This window comes from Trichechus manatus, unplaced genomic scaffold (genome assembly GCF_000243295.1).
Source record: "Trichechus manatus latirostris isolate Lorelei unplaced genomic scaffold, TriManLat1.0 scaffold00193, whole genome shotgun sequence".
Taxonomy (NCBI): Eukaryota; Metazoa; Chordata; class Mammalia; order Sirenia; family Trichechidae; genus Trichechus; species Trichechus manatus.
The window spans coordinates 3056295-3082394 of NW_004444129.1; the positions used below are offsets into that span (position 1 = coordinate 3056295).

General features: G+C 37.6%; 1 protein-coding gene across 1 annotated transcript in view; it reads right to left on the bottom strand.

Moving 5' to 3' along the window:
- Nucleotides 1-26100, bottom strand: part of TAF4B (TATA-box binding protein associated factor 4b) — a 170959-nt gene that overhangs the window by 36049 nt on the left and 108810 nt on the right. Inside the window, exon 14 of the mRNA XM_023741858.1 lies at nt 11314-11418. Coding sequence (XP_023597626.1) covers nt 11314-11418 — 105 coding nt within the window. The remainder of the gene's footprint in view (nt 1-11313; nt 11419-26100) is intronic.

Genomic DNA, 26100 nt, shown 5'->3' on the forward strand with positions numbered 1-26100 from the left:
TGTCACTGAACTGTGCATGTAGAAATTTTTGAAATGCTGTATCTTTGGCTATGTGTATTTTTACCAAAAAAAAAAAAGGTTGAGAAGTTAGAGGGTTGATATGTTGTGGGGTTGTTAACCAATGTCATAAAACAACATCTATACTACTGTTTCATGAGAAACTATTTGTTCTGTAAGCCTTCACCTGAAGTACAATAAAAAAAAAAAAATTAAATAAAAATAAAATTAAAATGCCATTAATAAAAATCAACAAAAAAGAAAGTAGTCTTCAGCTAATTTCAAAATACAGATTATGCTAACAGTGTTACCAGTTCATTAAAGAAATGGATAGTTTCAATTCAGACTGACATTATTTATAACATTAACTGTTGATTAATTCAGTAAAAGTCTGACATTTAGGCTTAAAATCTAGAAAATACAGGGGGAAATACATCACATGCCTCAAGTTCTCAAAACTAAAGAAACAGCAAGCATAAATTGACAATTCAATGTATTTATATCCAAGTTAGACAACATCTGTTTTGAAATTAAAAGATAAATTAAGTGTACATTTTAATGTCAATCATATAAACTGAGTTTTATCGGTGCTTTGAACTCAAACAGCACAGCTGTTTTCCTAACCCAAGAACCTTCTCAAATTCAAATATCAAATCAACGACAGACATTAAAAAATCTGATTATATAAATAAACAAATGTTCAACATCTCTAAAATTTGTGACAAACTCTAACAAGACAGAGAAGAGAAGCTCTAAAGTGTTTAATAGTTACCATTTCAGTTCACTATGTTTAAAAGTAATTATAGTGCTTGGAGCCCTGGTGGCGCAGTAGTTAAGGGATAGGCTGCTAATCAAAAGGACAGCAATTAGAATCCACTAGCCGCACCCTGGAAATTTTATGGGGCAGTTCTACTCTGCTCTATATGGTCGCTATGAGTTGGAATCGACTCAACAGAAACAGTTTTCGTTTGTTTGTTTGTTATTAATATACTACTTATAAAATATGACTAAAAGCTAAAATATGGCAATGACTATTACTATGATGACAACAATGACAATTTATTAAGCACTTACTCAAAGCTGGAAATTAAGTAATTTATCTAATACAATCCTTAAAACACTATAAGGCGGGTATTATATCCATTTTACAGATGAAGAAAATTGAGGTATGGAGTTTAAAGAACTTGTCCAAGGTTACAAAGCTGAACAGAGTAAAGAACCAAACCCAGATTTGTCTCAGTCTAGAGCACATTATTTATCCTGTGTGTTACAATGCTTCCTCAAACAGTAAACACTGAACAGAAATTGCTGTACTATGCTACCATAACAGAAAAGTAGTTCAAGAACTTAGACATGCCTATAGTTCTTTCTTGAAGGCATTATGATATTATAAATAATAATTATGGAAATGAAAAACCATTACAAATAAATATTCTTGCAACAAAAAGAAAAAAGTATGCAAACTAGGCATACTTACAGAAATATGCTTAATGATGAAAAAGCATGACCCTGGTTTTCATACAATATTTACATACACTAATACAGAAATGGACCAAAAATAAAGAACAGAGGGCTGGCCCATGCTAGAGATGTCGGAAAAATAAATAAATAAACAAACAGGCGGGGCCAAGATGGTGTAGTAGTCAGACGCTTCCTGTAGTCCCTCTTACTACAAAGACCAGAAAAAACAAGTGAATCAGTCATACATGACAATCTAGGAGCCCTGAACATCAAAGGCAAAGCTGAGGAATCGGACTGAGAAGCAGGGGGCAGGAGAGACAGCTCTGAAGCCGTCATTAGCACAATACAACAGGCTATATACCTGAAGCCTAACTTCAACTGTTACCAGCTATATGGTGGAGTGGCAGGTTCGTGATATATTTGACACTGCTCTGCCCAATAAGCAGGGTACTCACATACCCACATCAGGGGCATAAGGACTGATGGCTCCACCCACATCACCTAGCCACCTGCGACAGGGGTGCAAGAATCAGTGGTGCCTCCCAGTCCTTACAGTCAACATCACTGAGTGCCTATAGTCCGGCTGCAAACCCACTCACCTATGCACTCTAGGGAGGAGTGACACGCTTTCCTCCCTGACACTCAAGGGCAGCCGTCAGCCCTCTGCCTTGCTCAGTGCATGACCCACTACTGCAGCCAGATACCTGTGCCTACTCCAATCATCCCTGCCCGTCTAGGACTGTGGGTGAGAGCCTGCACCACACACTTGGTGACCAACTACGTAGACACCTGAGCTGAATCAATACAAGAAAAGTAAATGGACTGCTAGGCTCACATCCTAGTAACAGATCTAACCATGAGGTGACAAGACCTGACAACTTCAAAGGTGCCAATAATAAAACCAGCTCATAGGAGCAGCCTATTTGGGCATATCAAAAGAAAACAAGAAACTAGGACACAGTAAGCAGATATACAATAAATAAATATGATAACTTATTGATGGCTTGGAGACAACAGTCAATATCAAATCACATAAAAAGGCAGACCATGATGGCTTCAGCAGCTCTCAAATAAAGCATCAAGAAATCTTCCGGAGGAAGATAAATTCTTGGAATTAACAGACGTAGAATACAAAAGATTACTATACAGGACTCCACAAGAGATCAGGAAGGAGATCAGGCAAAACACAGAACAAGCCAAGGAACACACAAAGCAACAGAGGAACTTAAGAAGATTACAGAATAGCATTATAGAACAGCATAATGACAAATTTAATAGGATGCAAGAATCCATAGAGAGACAGCAAACAGCAACACAGACAATTAAAAATAAAATTTTAGAATTAGACAACTCAGTAGAGAGTCATAGGAGCGAAATTGAGGCAATGGAAGTCAGAATTACAGAGACTGAATATAAAGCACTTGACACCAACTTATTTGAGGAAAAATCAGATAAAAGAATTTAAAAAAATGAAGAAACCCAAAGAATTATGTGGAACTCTATCAAGAGGAATAACCTATGAGTGACTGGAGCACCAGAACAGGGGAGATAACAGAAAATACAGACAACTGTTGAAGATTTGTTGGCAGAAAACTTCCCTGATATCGTGAATGATAAGATTATCTATCGAAGATGCACACAGAACCCCACACAAGGTAGCTCCCAAAAGAAAGTTACCAAGACATACTATAATCAAACTTGCCAAAACCTAAGATAAACAGAGAATTATAAGAGTGGCTAGGGATAAACAAAAAGTCAACTAAGGAGAGTCACTAAGACTCAGTTTGGACTACTCAGCAGAAACCATGCAGGCAAGAAGGCAATGGGATGACATGTACAAAGCCTTGAAGGAAAAAAATTGCCAGCAAAAATCATATATCCAGCAAAACTGTCTCTCAAATATGATGGTGAAATTAGGGCTTTTCCAGATAAGCAGAAGTTTAGGGAATCTGCAAAAGCCAAACCAAAAATTATAAATCAAAGCCAAAATGCTGAAAACAGAGAACAGAAATGTAAATATGTAAAAGACGGCAATATTAAAACAAAAAAGAGGGATTAAAAAAAATGTAGTCATAGATCTTTCATATGGAGAGGAAGTCAAGATGATATCAAGAAATAAAAGCCTGGTTTAACTTTAGAAAAATAAGGGTAAGTATTAAGGTAACCTCAAAGGAAACTAACAATCCCACACATCAAAATAAAACACAAGAAACACATAAAGACTCAGCAAATACAAAATCAACAACAATGGAAAGGATGAAAAGAAAATACATAAAGATAAATGAGTCAGCACAGAAAATTAAGTGGAACAAAGACACTGTCAACTACACACAAAAAAAGATTTCAAAATGACGGCACTAAACTCATACATACCTATCAATGATTATGCTGAATGTCAATGGACTAAATGCACCAATAAAGAGACAGAGAGTGGCAGAAGGGATAAAAAAAAAAACATGATCCGTCTATATGCTGCCTACAAGAGACATACCTCAGACTTAAAGACAAACAAACTAAAACTGAAAGGATGGAAAAAAATATATCAAGCAAACAACAATCAAAAAAGAGCAGCAGTAGCAATATTAATCTCTGACAAAATAGACTTCAAAGTAAAATCCACCATAAAGGATAAGGAAGGACGGAAAGATTAAAGGGTCAATACACCAGGAGGACATAACCATAATAAATATTTACACACCCAATGACAGGGCTCCAAAATACATAAAACAAACTCTAACAGCAATGAAAAGAGATATAGACAGCTCCACAATAATAGTAGGAGACTTCAACACACCACTTTTGGTGAAAGACATAACATCCAGAAAGAAGCTCAAAAAAGACACGGAAGATCTAAACGCCACAATCAACCAACCTGATCTCATAGATGTAGACAGAACACTTCACGCAATAGCAGCCAAGTATACTTTCTTTTCCAACACACATGGAACATTCTCCATAAGAGACTACATATTCAGCCATAAAGAAAGCCTTAAAAGAATCCAGAGCATCAAAATATTACAAAGCATCTTTTCTGACCATAAAGCTATTCAAGTAGAAATCAACAGAAAAAGCAAGTAAACAAAATCAAACACATGGAAACTGAACAACACCTTGCTCCAAAACTACTGGGTTATAGAAGAAATTAAGGACAGAATAAAGAAATTCACAGAATCAGATGAGAATGAAAACATATCCTACCAGAACCTTTGGGACACAGCAAAAGCGGTGCTCAGAGGTCAGTTTATAGCAATAAATGCACACATCCAAAAAGAAGAAAAGGCCAAAATCAAAACATTAACCCTACAACTCGAACAAGTAGAAAGAGCGCAGCAAAAGAAGCCTTTGGGCCCTATAAGAAAGAAAATAATAAAAATTAGAGCAGAATTAAATAAAATAGAAAAACAGTTGAAAGACTAACAATACCAAAAGTTGGTTCTTAGAAAAGATCAACAAAATTGATAAACCACTGGCCAAACTGACAAAAGAAAAAACAGGAGAGGAAGCAAATAACCTGAATAAGAAATGAGATGAGCAATATCACAACAGACCCAACTGAAATTAAAAGAATCATAACACAATACTATGAAAAATTATACTCTAAAAATTTGAAAACCTAGAGGAAACGGAAAAATTTCTAGAAACACACTACCTACCTAAACTAACACTAACAGAGTAGAAAAACTAAATAAACCTATAACAAGAGAAGAGATTGAAAAGGTAATTAAAAAACTCCCAACTAAAACAAGCCCAAGCCCTGACAGTTTTGCTGGAGAATTCTACCAAACTTTCAGAGAAGAGTTAACACCACTACTGCTAAAGGTATTTTACAGCACAGAAAAGGATGGAATACTCCCAAATTCATTCTATAAAGCCAGCATAACCCTGATACCAAAACCAGATAAACAAACCACAAAAAAAGAAAATTACAGACCAATATCCCTCATGAACACAGACATGAAAATCCTCAACAAAATTTTAGCCAACAGAATTCAATACCATATCAAAAAAATAATTCACCATGACCAAGTGAGATTCATAACAGGTATGCACGGATGGTTCAACATTAGAAAAACAATCAGTGGAATCCATCACATTGATAAAACAAAAGACAAGAACCACATGATCTTATCAACTGATGCAGAAAAGGCATCTGACAAAGTCCGACACCTATTCATGATAAAAACTCTCAGCAAAGTAAGAATAGAAGGGAAATTACTCAACATAATTAAGGGCATTTATACAAAGTCAACAGCCAACATCATCCTAAATGTAGAGAGTCTGAAAGCATTTCCCTTGAGAACAGGAACCAGACAAGGATGCCCTTTATCACCACTCTTAATTCAACATTGTGCTGCAGGTCCAGCCAGAGCATTTAAGCTAGAAGAGGAAATAAAGGGCATTCAAATTGGTAAGGAAGAAGTCAAAGTATCTCTATTTGCAGATGATATCATCTTATACACAGAAAAACCCAAAGAATCCACAAGAAAACTATTGGAACTAACAGAAGACTTCAGCAAAGTATCAGGATACAAGATAAACATACAACAATCAGTTGGATTCCTCTACACCAATAGAGAGAACCTCGAAGAGGATATCACCAAATCAATACCATTTACAATAGCCCCCAAGAAGATAAAATACTTAGGAATAAATCTAACCAGAGACGTAAAAGACTTATACAATGAAAACTATAAGACACTACTGCAAGAAACCAAAAGAGACCTGCATAAGTGGAAAAACATACCTTGCTCATGAACAGGAAGACTCAACATTGTGAAAATGTCAATCCCACCCAAAGCGATCTACAGATACAATGCAATCCTGACCCAAATTCCAACGGCATTTTTTAATGAGATGGCGAAACAAATCAACTTCATACGTAAAGGGAAGAGGCACCAAATAAGTAAAGCATTACTCAAGAAAAAGAACAAAGTGGGAGGCCTCACACTACCTGATTTTAGAACCTATTATACCACCACGGTAGTCAAAACAGCCTGCTACTGGTACAACAACAGATAACATAGACCAATGGAACAGAATTGAGAATCCAGACATAAATTCATCCATCTATGAGCAGCTGATATTTGACAAAGGCCCAAAGTCCGTTAATTGGGAAAAAGACAGTCTCTTTAACAAATGGTGCTGGCATAACTGGATATCCATCTGCAGAAAACTGAAACAAGACCCATACCTCACACTATGCACAAAAACTAAGTCAAAATGGATCAAAGACTTAAATATAAAATCAAAAACAATAAAGATTATGGAAGAAAAAATAGGGACAACGCTATGAGCCCTAATACATGGCATAAACACAGTACGAACCGTAAGTAACAATGCACAAGCACCAGAAGAGAGACTTAATAAATAGGAGCTCCTAAAAATCATTTTCGGAATCACTTTGGCGCTTCTTTAAAAAGCTAAAAATAGAAGTACCATACGATCCAGCAATTCCACTCTTTGGAATATATCCTAGAGAAATAAGATCTGTCACACGAATACATATATTCACATCCAAGTTCACTGCAGCACTGTTCAGGTTAGCAAAAAGACGGAAATAACCTAGGTGCCCATCAATGGATGAACAGATAAACAAATTATGGTATATTCATACAATGGAATACTACAGAACGATAAAGAACAATGATGAATCCGCCAAACATAACATGGATGAATCTGGAAGGCATTATGCTGAGTGAAATGAGTCAGTTGCAAAAGGACAAATAATGTACGAGACCACTATTATAAGAAGTCAAGAAAAGGTTTAAACACAGAAGAAAACATTCTTTGATGGTCACAAGGGTGGGGAGGGAGGGAGAGAGGTATTCACTAACTAGATAGTAGATAAGAATTATCTTAGGTGAAGGGAAGGACAACACACACTACAGGGGAAGTCAGCACAACTGGACTAAACCAGTAACTAAGAAGTTTCCTGAATATAACCAAACACTTCCAGGGACAGAGTAGCAGGGGTGGGGGTCTGGGGACCATACTTTCAGGGGACATTTAGGTCAACTGGCATAACAAAGTTTATTAAGAAAAGGTTCTGCATCCCACTTTGGTGAGCGGCATCTAGGGTCTTAACAGCTAGCGAGCGGCCATCTGAGATGCATCAATTTGTCCCAACCCACCTGGAGCAAAGGAAAACGAAGCACACCAAAAACACAAGGAAAGTATTAGCCCAAGAGACAAAAAGGGCCACATAAACCACAGACTTCATCATCCTGAGACCAGAAGAACTAGATGGTGCCTGGCTACCACCAATGACTGCCCTGACATGGAATACAACAGAGAGTCCCTGATGGAACAGGAGAAAAGTAGAATGCAGAGCTCAAATTCCAGTAAAAAGACCAGACTTAATGGTCTGACTGGGACTAGAGGGACCCAGGAAGACATGACCCCCAGACTCTCTTGTTAATCTAGAACTGAAACCATTCCCAAAGCCAACGCTTCAGACATAGAGTAGACTGGACTATAAGACATTAAATGATACTTGTGAAGAGAGTATTTCTTAGCTCAAGTAGATACATGAAACTAAATGGGCTGCTTCTGCCCAGAGGCGAGATTAGAAGGCAAAAAGGGACAGTAGCTGGTTGAATGGACATGGGAAATCAAGGGTGGAGAAGAGGAGTGTGCTGTCACAATATAGGGAGAGCAACTAGGGTGACATAACAATGTGTGTATAAATTTTTGTATGAGAAACTAACTTGAACTGTAAACTTTCACTTAAAGCACAACTGAAAAAACAACAACAACAACAAATCTCTTTACTGGTCTAGTTTTACGTTTTCAGATAAAGGGTCGCTATGAGTAGGAATCGACTCAATAGCAACGTGTTAGGATTTTTTAATAATAATTAAGGATTTGAACTGATACATAATTAGACATACATCAGTAGTATAGTCCTGCTGTACTGTCCAATAGAATGACTACCATCCAGCAACACTGAGTTATTTAAATTTAATTTTTAAAAATTAAAACTTCATTTCCTCAGTCACACTGGTCACGTTTCAATAGCTTAACAGCCATTTGTGGCTACTGAGGACGGGGCAGATACAGAACACTTTCATCATCTGTTAGACAATGCTGGTCCAAAGTGTACAGAAACAGACTCCAGTACATATGGGAATTTGTATTCGATATAGAATTGTGTGTGATAAAGATGTTATTTCAAATCACTGGGGAAAGAATTACTGAGAAAGTGGTATTTGGACAATTTTCTAGAAAGAGAGGAGGAGAATGAAGGACAGAGGACTGAGGGAATAAAGCTAAATTCATATCTCAACTCTATTCAAAAGAAATTCTGGATGAATCAAACATTTATACTTTAAGGGTAAAATGATAAAAATATTAACACAAATGTTTAATTAAAAAAGGGCCTTCTAAATAGCACTTAAGTCCAGAAGGCAAAAAGGAAGACTGACTTTTATTTTTACCTATTGCTGTCGAGTTGATTCTGACTCATAGTGACCCTACAGGACAGAGCAGAACTACCCTATAGGGTTTCCAAGGACAGGCTCGTGGATTTGAACTGTGGACCTTTTGGTTAGCAGGCAAGCTCTTAACCACTGTGCCACCAGGGTCCCAAAACTTTTAGATGAATAAAGCCCAAACAGACAGAAAAGAAGAGGGGAAAGTTTTCAACTCAGCAGGAAAAAGGAAAATTGAAAATGCCAATATACACATGAAAAATTATTCAACTTTACTCATAACTTAATCACTCTATTAAAAAAACTGCCATTTTTCAACTGTAAGATGGTAAAGATAATACCTAGTGTTAATGAGTGTGTGGGGAAACAGGCACTCTTATGTACTACGGGTGGATGTAAAAAAACTCATACAACATATTCAGAGGGTGATGTTTAAATATTTATCAAAAATAAAAAAGTAACAAATAATATTTATGGATAAAACAATACTGAGTCTGGGACTGACATTAAAATGCTGTGGGCGTGGGAAGGGGGACTTTCCTGGGAAAGCTGGTAGGGATATAAATGAAACGAGATTAGATATAAATTAATAGTGGTTCCAACTGGGTGGTAGGCATATGGGGGTTCGTTATATGATTTTCTTTACTTTTGTATATGTTTGAATTTTCTCAGAAAGGTTTTACTAATATGCATACCTTTTAACCCAGGAATTCCATTTCTAGGAATTTAGCATACAGTTAGATTATACAAACACAAAACAATGTAAGAACAACAATGTTCTCTGAGTCTTAATAAAAGTAAAAACCTGGAAACAACCTAAATGTCCATTAGAGGACTGTCTGAATAAATTATGCATTATCTAAACACTGTAATGTCAGATATCTTTAAAAAGAATGAGATAAATGTACATCAAGTAGATTATAGAGAGGGAGAAATATCAAGGACAGAACAGTAGGTACAGATTGACTCCATTTAAGTAAAAACAAACGTGGATTTGTGAATGCACACCAGATATGTGCCCATATTCAAAACAATTTTCTGGAAGGATACTCAAAAACCTAACAGTGGTTACATCTGGTTGGCAAGGCACAGGGGACTGGAAATCTGGAAGGAGGAAATATTTTTTAATACATCTGTAAACTGTAAAGTTTGATTTTTTTTTAAGCATGTGAACATATTACAGTCATTTCATTTATACTGAAAACTCAAATTCTTAAATCCTTCATCTATTGAGTTGATTATCATTTCCTAAATAAAGGAAACATCAACAGTGGTGAGGAGCTTGCCTCAAAGTACATTTATATTTTATAAAGCAGAGGAGATGAGACTTCGTGCATTCATTACTGTCCCCATTCCAAAGCTCTTACCATACCTCTATCTAAGCTCTGTTGATAGATCTTAAAATACAACATTATAACAAACAATTGATCTGAAGATGTAAGAAAGATTCTTCCTTGGTGTTAATCAAGCAATTAACAATACTCATGTGCTCAGTTCTGTGAGGAACACAAAGGAATAAGATCATAGTTCCTGCTCAAGAAGTTTATAATCTAACAGAAGGAAAAATATCTATACAAGGAACAATCAAAGATCACTTAATGCCATGCAAACACATTATGTGCTCAGAAAAGAAGTCAGTATGGGAATAAACAGTCAGGGTTCATGGACAAAATAAGACAGCAGATAAGTAGGATTTGAAAAGATCACTAGAAAGAATGCACAGAAATTTCAAAAACAGAAATAATGAGAAAACAGTATAACCGGAGATGCAGGATAGGAAGAAGTTTGAAACAAGTAGTAAGCAGAATTAAGTTCAAGGTAATACAGTCATGCGCCACATAACATCCGGGCAACATCTTACATTAAAAATTCGAGGTACATACAATGGTTCGTAATAACAAATGGGCACTACTTTGCAACGTGCATCAAAAACATCAGAACTGTTATAACTGTATTATTATGTTAAAAATGTTTAATGTATTGGGAAGTGTTTCTTTAATGTTTTTTATGCATAAACAGGTACACTAAACACAATATACTAAGACAAACATTTGACTGACGTTAGATATGAACTGTACCTAACTGTTCTGACTTAACGTACAAATTCGACTTAAAGAGACTTAGGAATGGAACTCATTCATCATCCGAGGACTGCCTATATGTAACGTAGTGTTTGAACAATGTTCAAATTACATAATGTTCTATTTCACAGAATGTATCATGGACGTTAAGTGACGCATGACTGCATACTTCTTAAAAACCAGGCAAAAATTAAAATTTCATAAAACAGGTAAAGAACAGTTTTATGAAGAAGAGTTTGGCAGCAATACTGTGCAAGGTAGGCTAAACTACTTCTATGTCTTTGCTTCATATTTGGCTTGCTTTCTTGACAAGAAAAATAAAATAACAAACATTATTTCAATACCTCATGTCCAGATTCTAATGGTCTCTTCTTCCTTGGTCCAATAGCTGCAAGAGCTGTAAGATTGGCATCTCTATGTTGTATCTGTGCGAGCTCCAACTGTTGTAACTGGAAAATGGAAAAAAAAATCAATGTTTATACACAGTCACGCTCAGAGGGATAAAGAAACTGATCACTAAGCCTATTTCTGTATAAATAAGGTTACAGTGTAAAATAAATATCAGATTCCCTTAACAGCCAACGGCACATTCCCTGACTCCTTTACTCCAACATCCTCTTTAGTCCTGAATCTCTTATCGGCAGAGGCAGAACTTAGGGAGGGAGTAAGTATAGTATGGTAGAAGAAAAGAAAGGCATCTAATGCTTAATCTCTCTGTAGGTTGAGCACAGGTAAGAAATGCCTGAAGAGTAAGCAGAACAACAAGTTGGAGAGAGAGAGAGAGCAAACTATGGTCAACTTTTTAAGATTAAAAGAAAATCACTTTAAAAAAACTTTTTTTCTACATGATAGGAAACAACTCTACTACAGATTTACAAAGCACTTCCTCAAAAATCAACTTTTACCTCTCATAACCACATTGAAAGATACATATTAACGATACAATAACATATAAAAATCATCCATATACTTCATCCTCTTTTTCTTAATGGAGACAGTGAGGCTGTAAGCAGTTAAGAAAACTTCATTCAGGTCATTCAAACAGTAAATGGTAGAAATGGAACTCAGAGCCAAGTATTCTTAACTTTTTTCAATACACTACACTTTCTGATTTGCAAATAAGAGAGTGCACTCTAGATTTACCATCATGGCAAAAATGTGAAGTGATTTAGTACTATTTTGTTGTACAGCTTTCATCATACTTAACCCAAAATGCCTAAATCTACAAAGTATAAACTTTTAGTTAATAATCAAGTACAAGGGCAAAACTATCCAGGAGTAGTCATAAAATATGTCCTATTAAAACACACGTGGATAAGACAGTAAAGCTGTAAAGTAAATGCATGATAATAGCATCATTTCATCAAGGCACATGTCAAGCGGTAGTTTATTTAAAAAAAAAAAAAAAAAGAGAGAAAGTCAAAACAAAACACCACTACACAGGTCCTTAAGCTTTTCCAGAAGAGGAAGAATGTTTCATTTCCATCAAAATCTTAATGTTATGGAGGAAATGGAAGAAAGAAAATGGGGCAGGTGCTAGTCAAATATTCAAACAAGATCAGACTTTAAGGCAGTTAAGTAAAAGTAACCTGTCCGGTTATACTGAGAATATATTAGAATGTTCTCTTAAAAGAGCACTAACCAAATTTTTAACACATGAGCAGACTGAAAACAGGAAACAGTTTGTGGTGAAACAGTCTCAAGGAGATACAAAGTAAAGACTCCACTTTAAGATCACTTCAATTTTTTTTTAAAATATATTAGTGGAAAGAAAAGGAATAAGCTAGGGTGAGGCCAAGATGGCAGAGAAGTCAGACGCTTCACGTGAACCCTCTTAAAACAAACACCCAAAAAAAACAAGTGAATCAATTATATATGACAATCTAGGGGCCCTGAACATCAAAGACAATGTCAAGGAGTCAGACTGAGTGGCAGGGGAAGAAGAGACAGTTCAGAAGCAGCAAGTATTTGCCAGACTGGACCTGGCCAGCAACCTACAGGATGGATCAGCTGGCACAAACAGGCTGAGGCAAGCAGTAGCGCTAGGGATGCGTTTTCCACACCAGGAGAAAATGAATGGCGGAGAGCCTGCTCAAACCTCTGGAGCCCGGGAAAACCTGCGCTCAATGGGCGAAAGATAAGTAAAAGTGTCTAACCTACCGCACAGATAAAAAAAAAAAACCTTTCCCCCTTTAGGAAGTACCTCTGTCCCATTTATCTGCCCCCTTCCCACTCTGCTCTGGGTCCTGGTCCAACTTCAGCGACCTGTCCTTCCCATGGCAAGCCCTGAGCCATTCTCCCAGCTTAGGAGAGGGAACAAATTAACAAACAGGAGAAAATAATCTGCCAGCTCCCCTAAGCCAGAAACTCAGGGCAGGCACAGCCCCTTTGCCTAGGCACAGGCATAAGGGGTCCACAGACACTGAATGTCTATCACCCCTGCGTAAACATTTGTGGGTCCACTTCAACAACGTTGGCCCTCATTAGCACAGTACAATAGGGTATATACCCGAAGCCTATTTTCAACTGCAACAGCTATTAAGTGGGATTGGCAGACTCAGGACATTTGACACTGCCCTGCCCATTAACCAGGGTCCTTACCTACCCACATCAGAGGACTGGTGGCTCTACTCACTCTCCCAGTCACATGCAACAGGGGTAAAAGAATAAGAGGTGCTTCCCAGTCCTCACATCCAACAGCAATGGGTGCCCAAAGTCCGGATGCAAAACTCATGCACCTAAGTGTTCTAGGGAACAGGAACACACATTCCACTCAGACACTTGGCGACAGCCATCAGCCACCTGCTTTCCTCAGCGCATGACCCCCTACTGCAGCCAGATACCTGTGCCTACTTCACTCATCCCTGGCCGTCTAAGACTGTGTGTGAGAGCCTGTACCACACACTTGGTGACTGACTACCTGGACACCTGAGCTGAATCCACACAAAAAAAGTAAACAGGCTCACTTAACTAGTAACAGACCTAACCATGTGGTGACAGGGTGTTAGAGCTTCAAAGACGTAAATAATCAAAACAGCTCACACGAGCAGCCTATTTGGGCATAACAAAACAAAACAAGAAGCTAGGAAACATTAAGCAAACATAAAATAAATAAATATAATAACTTATTGATGACTCGGGGACAACAGTCAATATCAAATCACATCAAGAGGCAGACCATGATGGCTTCAGCAAGCTCCCAAAACAAAGAATCAAGAAATCTTCCAGAGGAAGAGAATTTCTTGAAATTATCAGAGGTAGAATTCAAAAGACTAATATACAGAGCTCCTCAAGATATGAGGAGATCAGGCAAAACGCAGAACAAGCCAAGCAACACACAGACAGAGCAACTTAAGAAGGTCACACAAGAACATAACAAAAAATTTAACAGGCTGCAAAAATCCACAGAGAGACAGTAAACAGAAACCCAAAAGATTAACAATAAAATTTTAGAATTAGACAACTCAATAGAAAGTCACAGGAGCAGAACTGAGGCAATGGAAGTCAGAATTACTGGGACTGAAGATAAAATACCTGACACCAACTTATCTGAGGAAAAATCAGATTAATGAATTTTAAAAAATGAAGAAACTCTAAGAATTATATGGGACTCTATCAAGAAGAATAACCTACAAGTGATTGGAGTACCAGAATGAGGGGGATAACAGAAAATACAGAAAGAATTGTTGAAGATCTGCAGGCAGAAAACTTCCCTGATATTGCAAAAGATGAGAAGATTATCTATCCAAGATGCTCACCAATTCCGAGACAGGGTAGATTCCAAATGAAACTCACCAAGACATACTATAATCAAACTTGCCAAAACCTAAGATAAACAGAATTTTAAGAGTGGCTAGGGATAAACAAAAAGTCATCTACAAAGGAAAGTCAATAAGACTAGGCTCGGACTACTCAGCAGAAACCATGCAGGCAAGAAAGCAATGGGATGCCATATATAAAGCCTTGAAGGAAAACAATTGCCAGCCAAAAATTATATATCCAGAAAATTGTCTCCCAAATACGATGGCAAAATTAGGGCATTTCCAGATAAACAGAAGTTTAGAAAATTTCAAAAAAGTCAAACCAAAATTACAGGAAATACTAAAGGGAGTCCTCCGGTTAGAAAATCAGTAACATCATATAAAAATCGAAACTAGAACACAGGACACAGCAACTAGATATCAAACCATACAGAGAAGTCACAAAAATAAACCAAAGCTAAAATGCTGAAAATAGGGAAACAGAGACGTCAATATGTAAAAGATGACAACGTTAAAACAAACAAGAGGGACGTAAAAAATGTAGTCATAGATGTTTCATATGGAGAGGAAGTCGAGGTGATATCAAGAAATAAAAGAATGGTTTAAATTTAGAAAAATAAGGGTAAATATTATGGTAACCTCAAAGGAAACTAACAATCCTACACATCAAAAGAAAAATATAAAGACCCAGCAAACACAAAATCAACAGCAATGAAAAGGATGAAAACAAAATACATAAGAAAAAATGAAACAGCACAGAAAATTAATTGGAGCAAAGAAACTATGAACAACACACACAAAAATATACCAAAATAACAGCACTAAACTCATACCCATCAATAATTACGCTGAATTTAAATGGACTAAATGCACCAATAAAGAGACAGAGAGTGGCAGAAGGGATAAAAAAAAAAAAAAACAAAATACCATGATCCATCTATATGCTGCCTACAAGAGACACACCTTAAAGACACAAACTAAAACTCAAAGGATGGAAAAAAATATACCAAGCAAACAACAACCAAAAAGAGCCAGGAGTGGCAATATTAATCTCTGACAAAACAGACTTCAAAGTAAAATCCACCACAAAGGATAAGGAAGGACACTATATAATGATTAAAGGGTCAGTACGCCAGGAGGACATAACGATAATAAATATGTACCCACCCAACGACAGAGCTCCAAAATACATAAAACAAACTCTAACAGCACTGAAAAGAGAGATAGACAGCTCCACAACCGTAGTACGAGACTTCAACACACCACTTTTGGTGAAGGGCAGAACATCCAGAAAGAAGCTCAACAAAGACACGGAAAAGCTAAATGCTACAATTAACCAACTTAATCGCATGGACATATACCGAATACTCCACCCAACAGCAGCCAAGTATACTTTTTTTCCAAAGCACCTGGAACATTCTCCAGAAGGGACCACATAGTAGGCCATAAAGGAACTCTTAACAGAATCCAAAGCATTGAAATATTACAAAGCATCTTTTCTGACCAGTAGAAATCAATAACAGAGAAAGCAAGGAAAAAAAAAATCAAACATATGGAAACTGAACAACACCTTGCTCAAAAACTACTGGGTTACAGAAGAAATTAAAGATGGAATAAAGAAATTCATAGAATCAAACGAGAATGAAAACACATCCTACTGAGAACCTTTGGGACACAGCAAAAGCAGTGCTCAGACGTCAGTTTATAGCAGTAAATGCACACATTCAAAAAGGGTCAAAATCAAAACATTAACCCTACAATTCGAACAAGTAGAAAGAGAGCAGCGAAGAAGCCCTCGGGCACCAGAAGAAACGAAATAATAAGAATTAGAGCAGAAATAAATGAAATAGGGAATAGAAAAAGAATTGAAAGCGTTAATAAGACCAAAAGTTGGTTCTTTGAAAAGATCGACAAAATCGATAAACCAATGGCCAAACTGACAAGACAAAAACAGGAGAGGAAGCAAATAACCCGTATAAGAAATAAGATGGGTGATATCACAACAGACCCAACTGAAATTAAAAGAATCATAACACAATACTATGAAAAATTGTACTTTAACAAATTTGAAACCTAGAGGAAACGTACAAATTTTTAGAAACTGACTACCTACCTAAACTAACACAAACAGAGGTAGAAAAACAAAATAAACCTAAAACAAAAGAAGAGATTCAAAAGGTAATTAAAAAACTCACAACAGAAAAAGCACTGGCCCAGATGGTTTCACTGGAGAATTCTACCAAACTTTCAGAGAAGATTTAACACCACTACTACTAAAGGTATTTCAGAGCATACAAAAGGATGGAATATTCCCAAACTCAATCTATGAAGCCAGCATAACCCTGATACCAAAACCAGGTAAAGACACCACAAAATAAAGAAAATTACAGACCAATATTCCTCATGAACATAGACGCAAGAATCCTCAAAAAAATTCTAGCCAACAGAATTCAGCAACATATCAAAAAAATAATTTACCATGATCAAGTAGGATTCATACCAGGTATACAGGGATGGTTCAACATTAGAAAATCAACAGAATCCATCACATTAATGAAACAATAGACAAGAACCACATGATCTTCTCAATCAATGCAGAAAAGACATTTGACAAAGTCCAACACCCATTCATGATAAAACCTCTCAACAAAATAGGAATAGGAGGGAAATTCCTCAAAATAATTCAGGGCATTTCTACAAAGACAACAGCCAACATCATCCTAAATGGAGAGAGTCTGAAAGCACTTCCCTTGAGAACAGGAACCAGACAAAGATGCCCTTTATCACCAATCTTATTCAACATTGTGCTGGAGGTCCTAGCCAGAGCAATTAGGCTAGAAAAAGAAATAAAGGGCATCCAAATTGGTAGAGAAGAAGTCAAAGTATCTGTATCTGCAGATGATATGATCCTATACACAGAAAACCCCAAAGAACCCACAAGAAAACTACTGGAACGAATAGATTTCAGCAAAGTATCAGGATACAAGCTAAACATACAAAAATCAGTTGAATTCCTCTACACCAACAAACAACTTCGAAGAGGAAATCACCAAATCAATGCCATTTACAATACCTCCAAGAAGATAAAGTACTTAGGAATAAATCTAACCAGAGACGTAAAAGACTCATACAATGAAAAATACAAGGCACTACTGCAAGAAACCGAAAGAGACTTGTGTAAGTGGAAAAACATACCTTGCTCATGGGTAGGAAGACTCAACATTGTGAAAATATCAATTCTACCCAAAGCGATCTACAGATTCAATGCAATCCCAATCCAAATTCCAACGGCATTTTTTAATGAGATGGAGAAACAAATCACCAACTTTATATGGAAAGGGAAGAGGCCCCAGATAAGTAAAGCATTACTAAAGAAGAACAAAGTGGGAGGCCTCACACTACCTGATTTTAGAACCTATTATACCACCATGGTAGTCAAAACGGCCTGCTACTGGTACAACAATAGATAACATAGACCAATGGAACAGAATTGAGAATCCAGATGTAAATTTATCCACCTATGAGCAGCTGATATTTGACAAAGGCCCAAAATCTGTTAATTAGGGAAAAGAGAGTCTCTTTAACAAATGGTGCTGGCAGAACTAGTTCTCCATCTGCAAAAAAAATGAAACAAGACTCCTACCTCACACCATGCACAAAAACTAAGTCAGAATGGATCAAAGACCGAAATACAAAATCTAAAACTATAAAGATCATGGAAATAAAAACAGAGACAACACTAGGAGCCCTAATACATGGCATAAACAGAACACAAACCGTTAAGTAACAATGCACAAACATCAGAAGAAAAACTAGATAACTGGGAGCTCCAAGAAATCAAACACTTATGCTCATCAAAAGACTTCACCAAAAGAATAAAAAGACAACCTACAGACTGGGAAAAAATTTCTGGCTACAACAAATCTGATCAGCATCTAATCTCTAAAATCTACAAGATAACTGCAAATCCTCAACAACAAAAAGACAAATAACCCAATTAAAAAACGGGTAAAGGATATGAACAGGCACTTCACCAGAGAAGACATTCAGGTGGCTAACAGACACATGAGGAAATGCTCACTACCACTAGCCATTAGAGAAATGCAAATTGAAACTATAATGAGATACCATCTCACCCCAACAAGGCTAGCATTCATCTAAAAAACCACAAAATAATCAATGCTGGACAGGTTGTGGAGAGACTGGAACACTTATACACTCTTGGTGGCAATGTAAAATGGTACAACCACTTTGTGAGTGGATTTGGCACTTCCTTAAAAAGCTAGAAATAGAAGTACCATATGATCCAGGAGCAATCCCACTCCTTGGAATATATCCTAGAGAAGTAAGAGCTGTCACACGAATAGACATATGCACATCCATATTCATTGCAGCACTGTTCACAACAGCAAAAAGATGGAAACAACCTAGGTGCCCATCAATGGATGAATGGATAAACAAACTGTGGTATAATCACACAATGGAATACTACGCAACAATAAAGAACAACAGTGAATCTGTGGAACATCTTATAACATGGGGTAATCTGGAAGGCATTTTGCTACGTGAATTTAGTCAGTCACAAAAGGACAAATATCGTATAAGACCACTATTATAAGAACTCAAGAAAAGGTTTAAACACAGAAGAAAACATTCTCTGATGTTTATGAGGGGGGAGAGAGGGAGAAGGTTATTCACTAACTAGATAGTAGACAAGAATTATCTTAGGTGAAGGGAAGGACAGGACACACCACAGGGGAAGTCAGCACAACCGGACTAAACCAAAGGTAAGAAGTTTCCTGAATACAACCAAATACTTCGAGGGACAGAGTAGCAGTGGCAGAGGTCTGGGGATCATGCTTTCAGGGGACATCTAGCTCAACTGGCATAACAAAGCTTATTAAGAAAATGTTCTGCATTCTACTTCGGTGAATGGTGTCTGGGGTCTTAGAAGCTTGTAAGCGGCCATCTAAGATGCATCAATGGGTCTCAACCCACCTGGAGTAAAGGAAAATGAAGAACACCAAAGTCATAAGGAAAGTATTAGCCCAAGAGACAGAAAGGGCCACATAAACCAGAGACTGCATTAGCCTGAGACCAGAAGAACTAGATGGTTCCCGGCTACCAGCAATGACCGCCCTGATAGGGAACACAACAGAGAGTCCCTAATAGAGCAGGGGAAAAGTAGGGTGCAGAACTCAAATTCTAGTGAAAAGGCCAGACTTCATTGTCTGACTGAGCCTGGAAGAACCCCAGAAACCATGGCCCCCAGACTCTCTGTCAACCCAACTAAAACCATTCCCCAGGCCAACTCTTTAGACAAAGATTAGACTGGACTATGGGACATAAAATGATACTCGTGAATGTGCTTCTTAGCTCAAGTAGATACATGAGATTAAACGGGCAGCTCCTGTCCGGAGGTAAGATGAAAAGGCAGAGAGGGTCAGGAGCTGGTTGAATGGACATGGAAAATCAAGAGTGGAAAGGAGGAGTGTGCTGTCACAGTATAGGGAGAACAATTAAGGACACATAACAATGTATGTATAAATTTTTTTATGAGAGACTAACTTGAATTGTAAACTGTCACTTAAAGTATAACAATAAAATAAAACTTAAAAAAATGTTTTGCCACTTCTTTTGGTGTCCATCATATCTGATGAGAAATCCAGTCATTTGAATTATTGTTCCCCTATTGGAAATAAGAAGCCCTGGTGGCACAGCGGTTAGGTGCCTGGCTGCTAAACAAAAGGTCGGCAGTTTGAACCTACCAGGTACTCCACAGGAGAAAGATGTGAGACTGTGCTTCCATAAAGATTTACACACAGCCTTGGAAACGCCATGGAGCAGTTCTGCTCTGACCTATAGGGTCACTATGAGTCAGAATCAACTCGACTGCAATGAGACTGGTTTTTTGGTCTTTAGAGATAGGTCCCTTTCGCTATTTTCAAGATTTCTTTTTTATGTCTTTAGTTTTCAGAGATTGATTATGATATAACTAAACCTGGATTTCTTTTGTTTATCCTGTTTGAGGGTTCACTGAGCTACTTGAATTTCTGGGTTTGTGTTTTTCTCCCCATTTGGGGAGTTTTTAGCTACTAGGTTTTTTTTTTTTTTTTTTACTTCCTTGGACTCTGATAACACAAATGCCAGGCCTTCTGTAACTGTCTTACAGGTCCCTGAGGCTTTTTTCTCCCCATTGGGATAAAATATATATTCCAAAACATTTGCGAATTAAACAATTTTTACATGTAAAACTCAGTGACATTGATTAAAGTCATCATATTGTGCAATCATTACCACTATCCTTTTCCAAATTATTTTATCAAACACAAACTCAGTGTCCCCTAAGCAATGATTCACCCCCCGCCACTTTTCTCCCTCCCTCTCACCCCTGGTAACCACTAATAAGTTTCGTTCTCTACATACTTGCCTATTTCATACAAGTTAGATCATGTACCATTTGTCCTTTCGTAACTGACTTATATCACTCAGCATAATGTTCATCCATGTTGCAGCCATATATCAGGACTTCATTTCTCTGTGGTTGAGTAATATTCCCTTGTGTGTATATACCACATTTTGTTTACCCACTCATCTACTGATAGATAATTAGGTTGTTTCCACATTTTGACTATTGTCAATAGTGCTGCAATGAACATTACTGTACAGGTTTCTGTTTGCATTTCTGCTTTCAGTTCTTTGGGGTATATTCCTAGGATTGGGATCGCTGGGTCATATGGTAGTTCTGTTTAACTCTTTGAGGACCCGCTAAACTGTTCTCCACAGTGGCTATGTCATTTTGCCTTCCCACCAGCAATGGATGAGGGTTCCAATTTCTCCATATCCTCACCAACAGTTGTTGGTTTACATTTTTTTGATCATAGTCACTCTGGTGGGAGTGAAGTGATTATCTCACTGTGGTTTTGATTTGCATCTCTCTATTGACTAATGATGTTGAGTCTTTTTTTCCTCTGTTATTCAGAGTAGATAAACTTTATTTGATCTCTCTTCATGTTCACTGACCCTGCTATCATCTCTATTCTGCTATTGAGTCCATCCAGTGAGTTTATTATTTTGGTTATGGTAATTTTCATTTCTAAAATTTACAATTTAGAATATTATTTTATATCTTCTACTTAGGGACTTTATATTTTTCCAGTCATTTCAAGAGTTTGCCACCCTTCTTGGAGCATATTTACAGTAGGTACTTTAATGTGTTTTTCAGACAACTCCAACATCTGTGTCATGTCAGGATTGGCATCTATTGTTTTTTTCCACACAAGTCGAGATTTTTCTAGTACTTCAGATACCAAGTAATTTTGGATTTTATCTTGAACAATTTGAATATTAAGTTATGAGACTATGGGTCTTGTTTTATATCCTTTGGAGAATGCTGTTTTTGTTTCTGAATGCAATCAACCCAGTTGGATTCAGTTCCCAGGTTCCAACAATACTTCTGTGGGCTGTAGCTCTAACATCAGTTCACTTTTCAAAGCCTTTGCAATGATATTCAGATCTGTCCTCATGTGCACCACCCAGTGGCCAGTCTGGAAACTAACAGTAGTCTGTTACTTCCGTTCTTAAAGTCTTTAGGATGCTGATTAGAATCAGATCCACATATAATATATGTAGCTTGAGGGTGGGCCCAGAGGTTTGTAACAATGATATGGGGTTATTTTCCTGAGTTTCTCTCTCTCCACAATCTTGCTAATAATTTCTGATTCCCTGGGGCTCCCCTTTTTGGTCCTCCAGCCAGAAAGCTGAGGGTTTAGTTACTCCACTTTGCTGCACAAATCTGCAACTGTGTCTGTGTCTAGGACCAGGCAGCATGAGGAACCGTAGAGAGGGGAAAGAGGAAGGGGCAGAGTGGCTGGCTTAGTAGTTATTTTAAATTCTAATCTTCTTTCCCAATCTGTTCACTATTTACTTTTCAAAGTTCTTTCAAATAGCTGCTCCACGCATTCTGTCCAGGTTTTACAGTTGTATTCAGTGGGAGAGACAGTGTGGAGTGTGTTTATTCCATCTTAACTGGAACTCTTAAAAGCTAGTTTAACCAGAATTCTGACAACAGGTTTCTGTTATATTATATTCCAACTAGCCTTTGTTTCATAAAATTTAAGCTGTTTGCCCATCAACACGGTCAACATACACCTTGGTCTAAAGAGACTAAACAGGCTTAGCAGGTTCTTTTAGGAATACCATCACTCCTTCCTTTATGGCTAATGTAAAAGTCTGAAGCCTTCATTTCCCTTATTACAGTCTATCTGATATTAAGTAGGGTTCGCCGAAATTCAAGTCAGTGCCATAAAGAGCAAAAGACCAATAGTAATTGCAGATTATTTTATCCCTTGTGGTTTGTACTTCTCTCTGTTCCTTTTTAAGTACAAATCATGGTAGCTCTAACTTTAATCAAGACCCAAAACACTTTAATAGATTACCTCAAAGATCACACAAGCTCTTAGAGGTAAAGTCAATAGAGGTAGTTCTTGATGCTAAGCACATAATTTTCAAAGAGAAGAAAACATAAGGAAAAATAAAATCTAATAGAAACAGAAACCAAAAGATTAGGCAGAATCAGAGGAGCTATGCGAAGAATGAATAAACAAGTGTTATATAGCCAACTCTCTGGACAGACATAGGGACATATTTAACAGGAATGACTAAATTATCTATATAGCATAAACCAAAAAAAAAAACCAAAGGCGTTGCCGTCAAGTCAATTCCGACTCACAGCAACCCTAAAGGACAGAGCAGAACTGCCTCATAGTTTCCAAGAAGCACCCGGTGGATTCAAACTGCTGACCTTTTAATTAGCAGCCATAGCACTTCACCACTATGCACTGCATTTTCCTATATTTTGCCTTTCTAGAAAGTATAGCATTGACAATATACAAAATCCAAAAAATGTGTCTTTTTCATGCTTAAGAAAGGCAAAATACAGAAAAATGCAGGTACTGAAAATACAGAAGACAGAGAGCTGCCCTCTGTAACAAATGATGCGTAAATATGGAGTGGTGTCATCTTCAGTCCAATTTTGCTACAAACTTTTGGAAAGTCATTGTAAGACATAAAACAATCAGTATTCAAAAAAATAAATAAATAAATCAGAGAGATAAATTAATGTGTCTCAAAAGTTTATGTGTGCTACCCAACAATAAATACAGTAGGAGCAATAAAAACAGCTAATGTCACCAAATACGAATGTTTTAAAGAACCTAAGAGAAAAAAGAGAAACAAAGTACACTACAGGGTTTTGAATCCAGCATACAAGGAATTAAGGATAATGTCCTGTTTAGACTTCATAATGAAAAGTTAAAAGTACAGACAGATAACAGTAAAACTCCAAACACCAAATACCAAAACAAAAAAAACAAACAAACAAAAATCCCAAACTCGTTGCCATCGATTCGATTCCGACTCATAGCGACTCTATACAATACACACTTCAAAAATAGTAAAAATGTAAATAGAATTTTAGAAATGTTTTGGAAAAATTCATTGCCCGAACTCTAAAATTCTCATCATCAAAGCTTATAATCACTTCTGAATTACTGCTAAAAATACGAAGTTTACTGGAAAAAGCAAGTTTAAATCCTATGTACTACCAAAATCCCAAAAACAAAACATACACAAACTATTAACAGAGAAATCTTAAGAAAGATGATGAAATTCTAGATTTATTTCTCTAAACGGCAATGAAGGGGACTCAGAGGAGTGTGACGAGGATGCCTTGGAGGAGCTAAACTGTCTTTTGGAATCTGCAGCACGTCTTGAAGGTAGGAACAACACTGATGTGGTAGAGAGAACGAGGAAGCAGCTGATGTTCCAGAGGAAAGGGCTGAAGCAGATGATGATGCCCATGATGAAAGGGAAGGAAATGAAGGGGAATGGTGACAGGATGTCTCCTACTTTGACAATCTAACAGCCTAGCTTCAGCAACATGCCAAAGTTTGCTCGGACTTGGCCCATAAAGACACAGAAGTAGATTATTTTTTGTCTGTATTTACGGGAGAGATTTTGGAAACTATAAAGGACCAAACGACTCTTAACGTGAGCCAGGAGCACACCAGACAACATAGAGGGCAGGAGATTAGAAGGTCAACAGAAAACTGGCAGCCTACAACTGTAGAGGAATAAAGGCATTCATCACTGTGCACACAGTGACGGGGACACACATCTTGCTGGAGCTGAGGCATTGACTTGGTGACCCCAGCCTGGGTGTTGCTTCGGTTCCAGAACTTACGACTAAAGCCAGATTCAAGAAACGTACAAGAATATACACTGCAATGACAATTCAAAAGCCGTGACCAGAGGAGAACCTGGCTACGACTGGCTTCACAAATTGTGCCCAATTATTGATGCTCTCAACAGCTGTCTAAAGGCAGTGTATGTGCCATCAAATGTCATGGCAGCTGATGAAAGCATGGCGCCATTCAAGGGCCATTCCTCAATAAAAGAATGCATGCCATAAAGCCCATCAAGCACAGTTACTAAGTTTGGTGCTTGGCTGACTCACAAACTGGCTTTGTGAGACAATTTGGTATCTACTGTGGAAAAAAAGGTGTGGACAATGACCCATCATCTCTCTCCCTCAGTGAGTGTTATACTTAGACTATGTCATGCATGGTACCATTCTCATAGGCTCATTGCCTTCGACAATTATCTTACATCCTATCACTTGATGAAAAGCATGAATGAAAGGGGACTGTATGCTGTTGGAACAGTGCAAGTAGATAGAAGGGGCTACCAGACATGCTGAAGAGGAAAGATAAATTAGAGAGCAGACAATTTAGATTTTGTATGAAAGGATGTGTGTCAGCAGTAAAGTGGTAGGACAATAAACCTGTAATGGTTTTGTCATTGCTCCACAATCCAAAGGATATCACTAGAGTCAAAAGAACAGAGATGGTCCCTCCTAAGTAATCCCTTGCCCAAGGCAGTTACACAATACAACACAATTATGGGAGGAGTGGACCACTTTGACCAGAGGAGTAAAAGATATGCCATCAGAAGCCACTCTATCAAATGGTGGCACTGATTGCTGTATTTTCTTATTGACTTTGGCACTGTAGACAATTTTACAATTTGGAACTGTAACTACGAGGACAGATGTGACCAACAATCCTTCAGTCTTGCTTTCATTAGGCAGCTTGCTGTGGGCCAGAAAAGGTAAAGAGGAAGACCCTCACTTCTGGTGAGAAACAAGCCAAGAGTAAGCGGGGTGCCAGATGATATACTCTGCCAACAGGCTGGAAAGCATTTACGTGTCAAGGGCACTAGAACGCAATGCAGAGAACGCAGCACTAAGGAGGAGGAGACCAGAACGACAATTAAGCGCAACCACTGCCAGGTGCCTTTATGCATTACCCC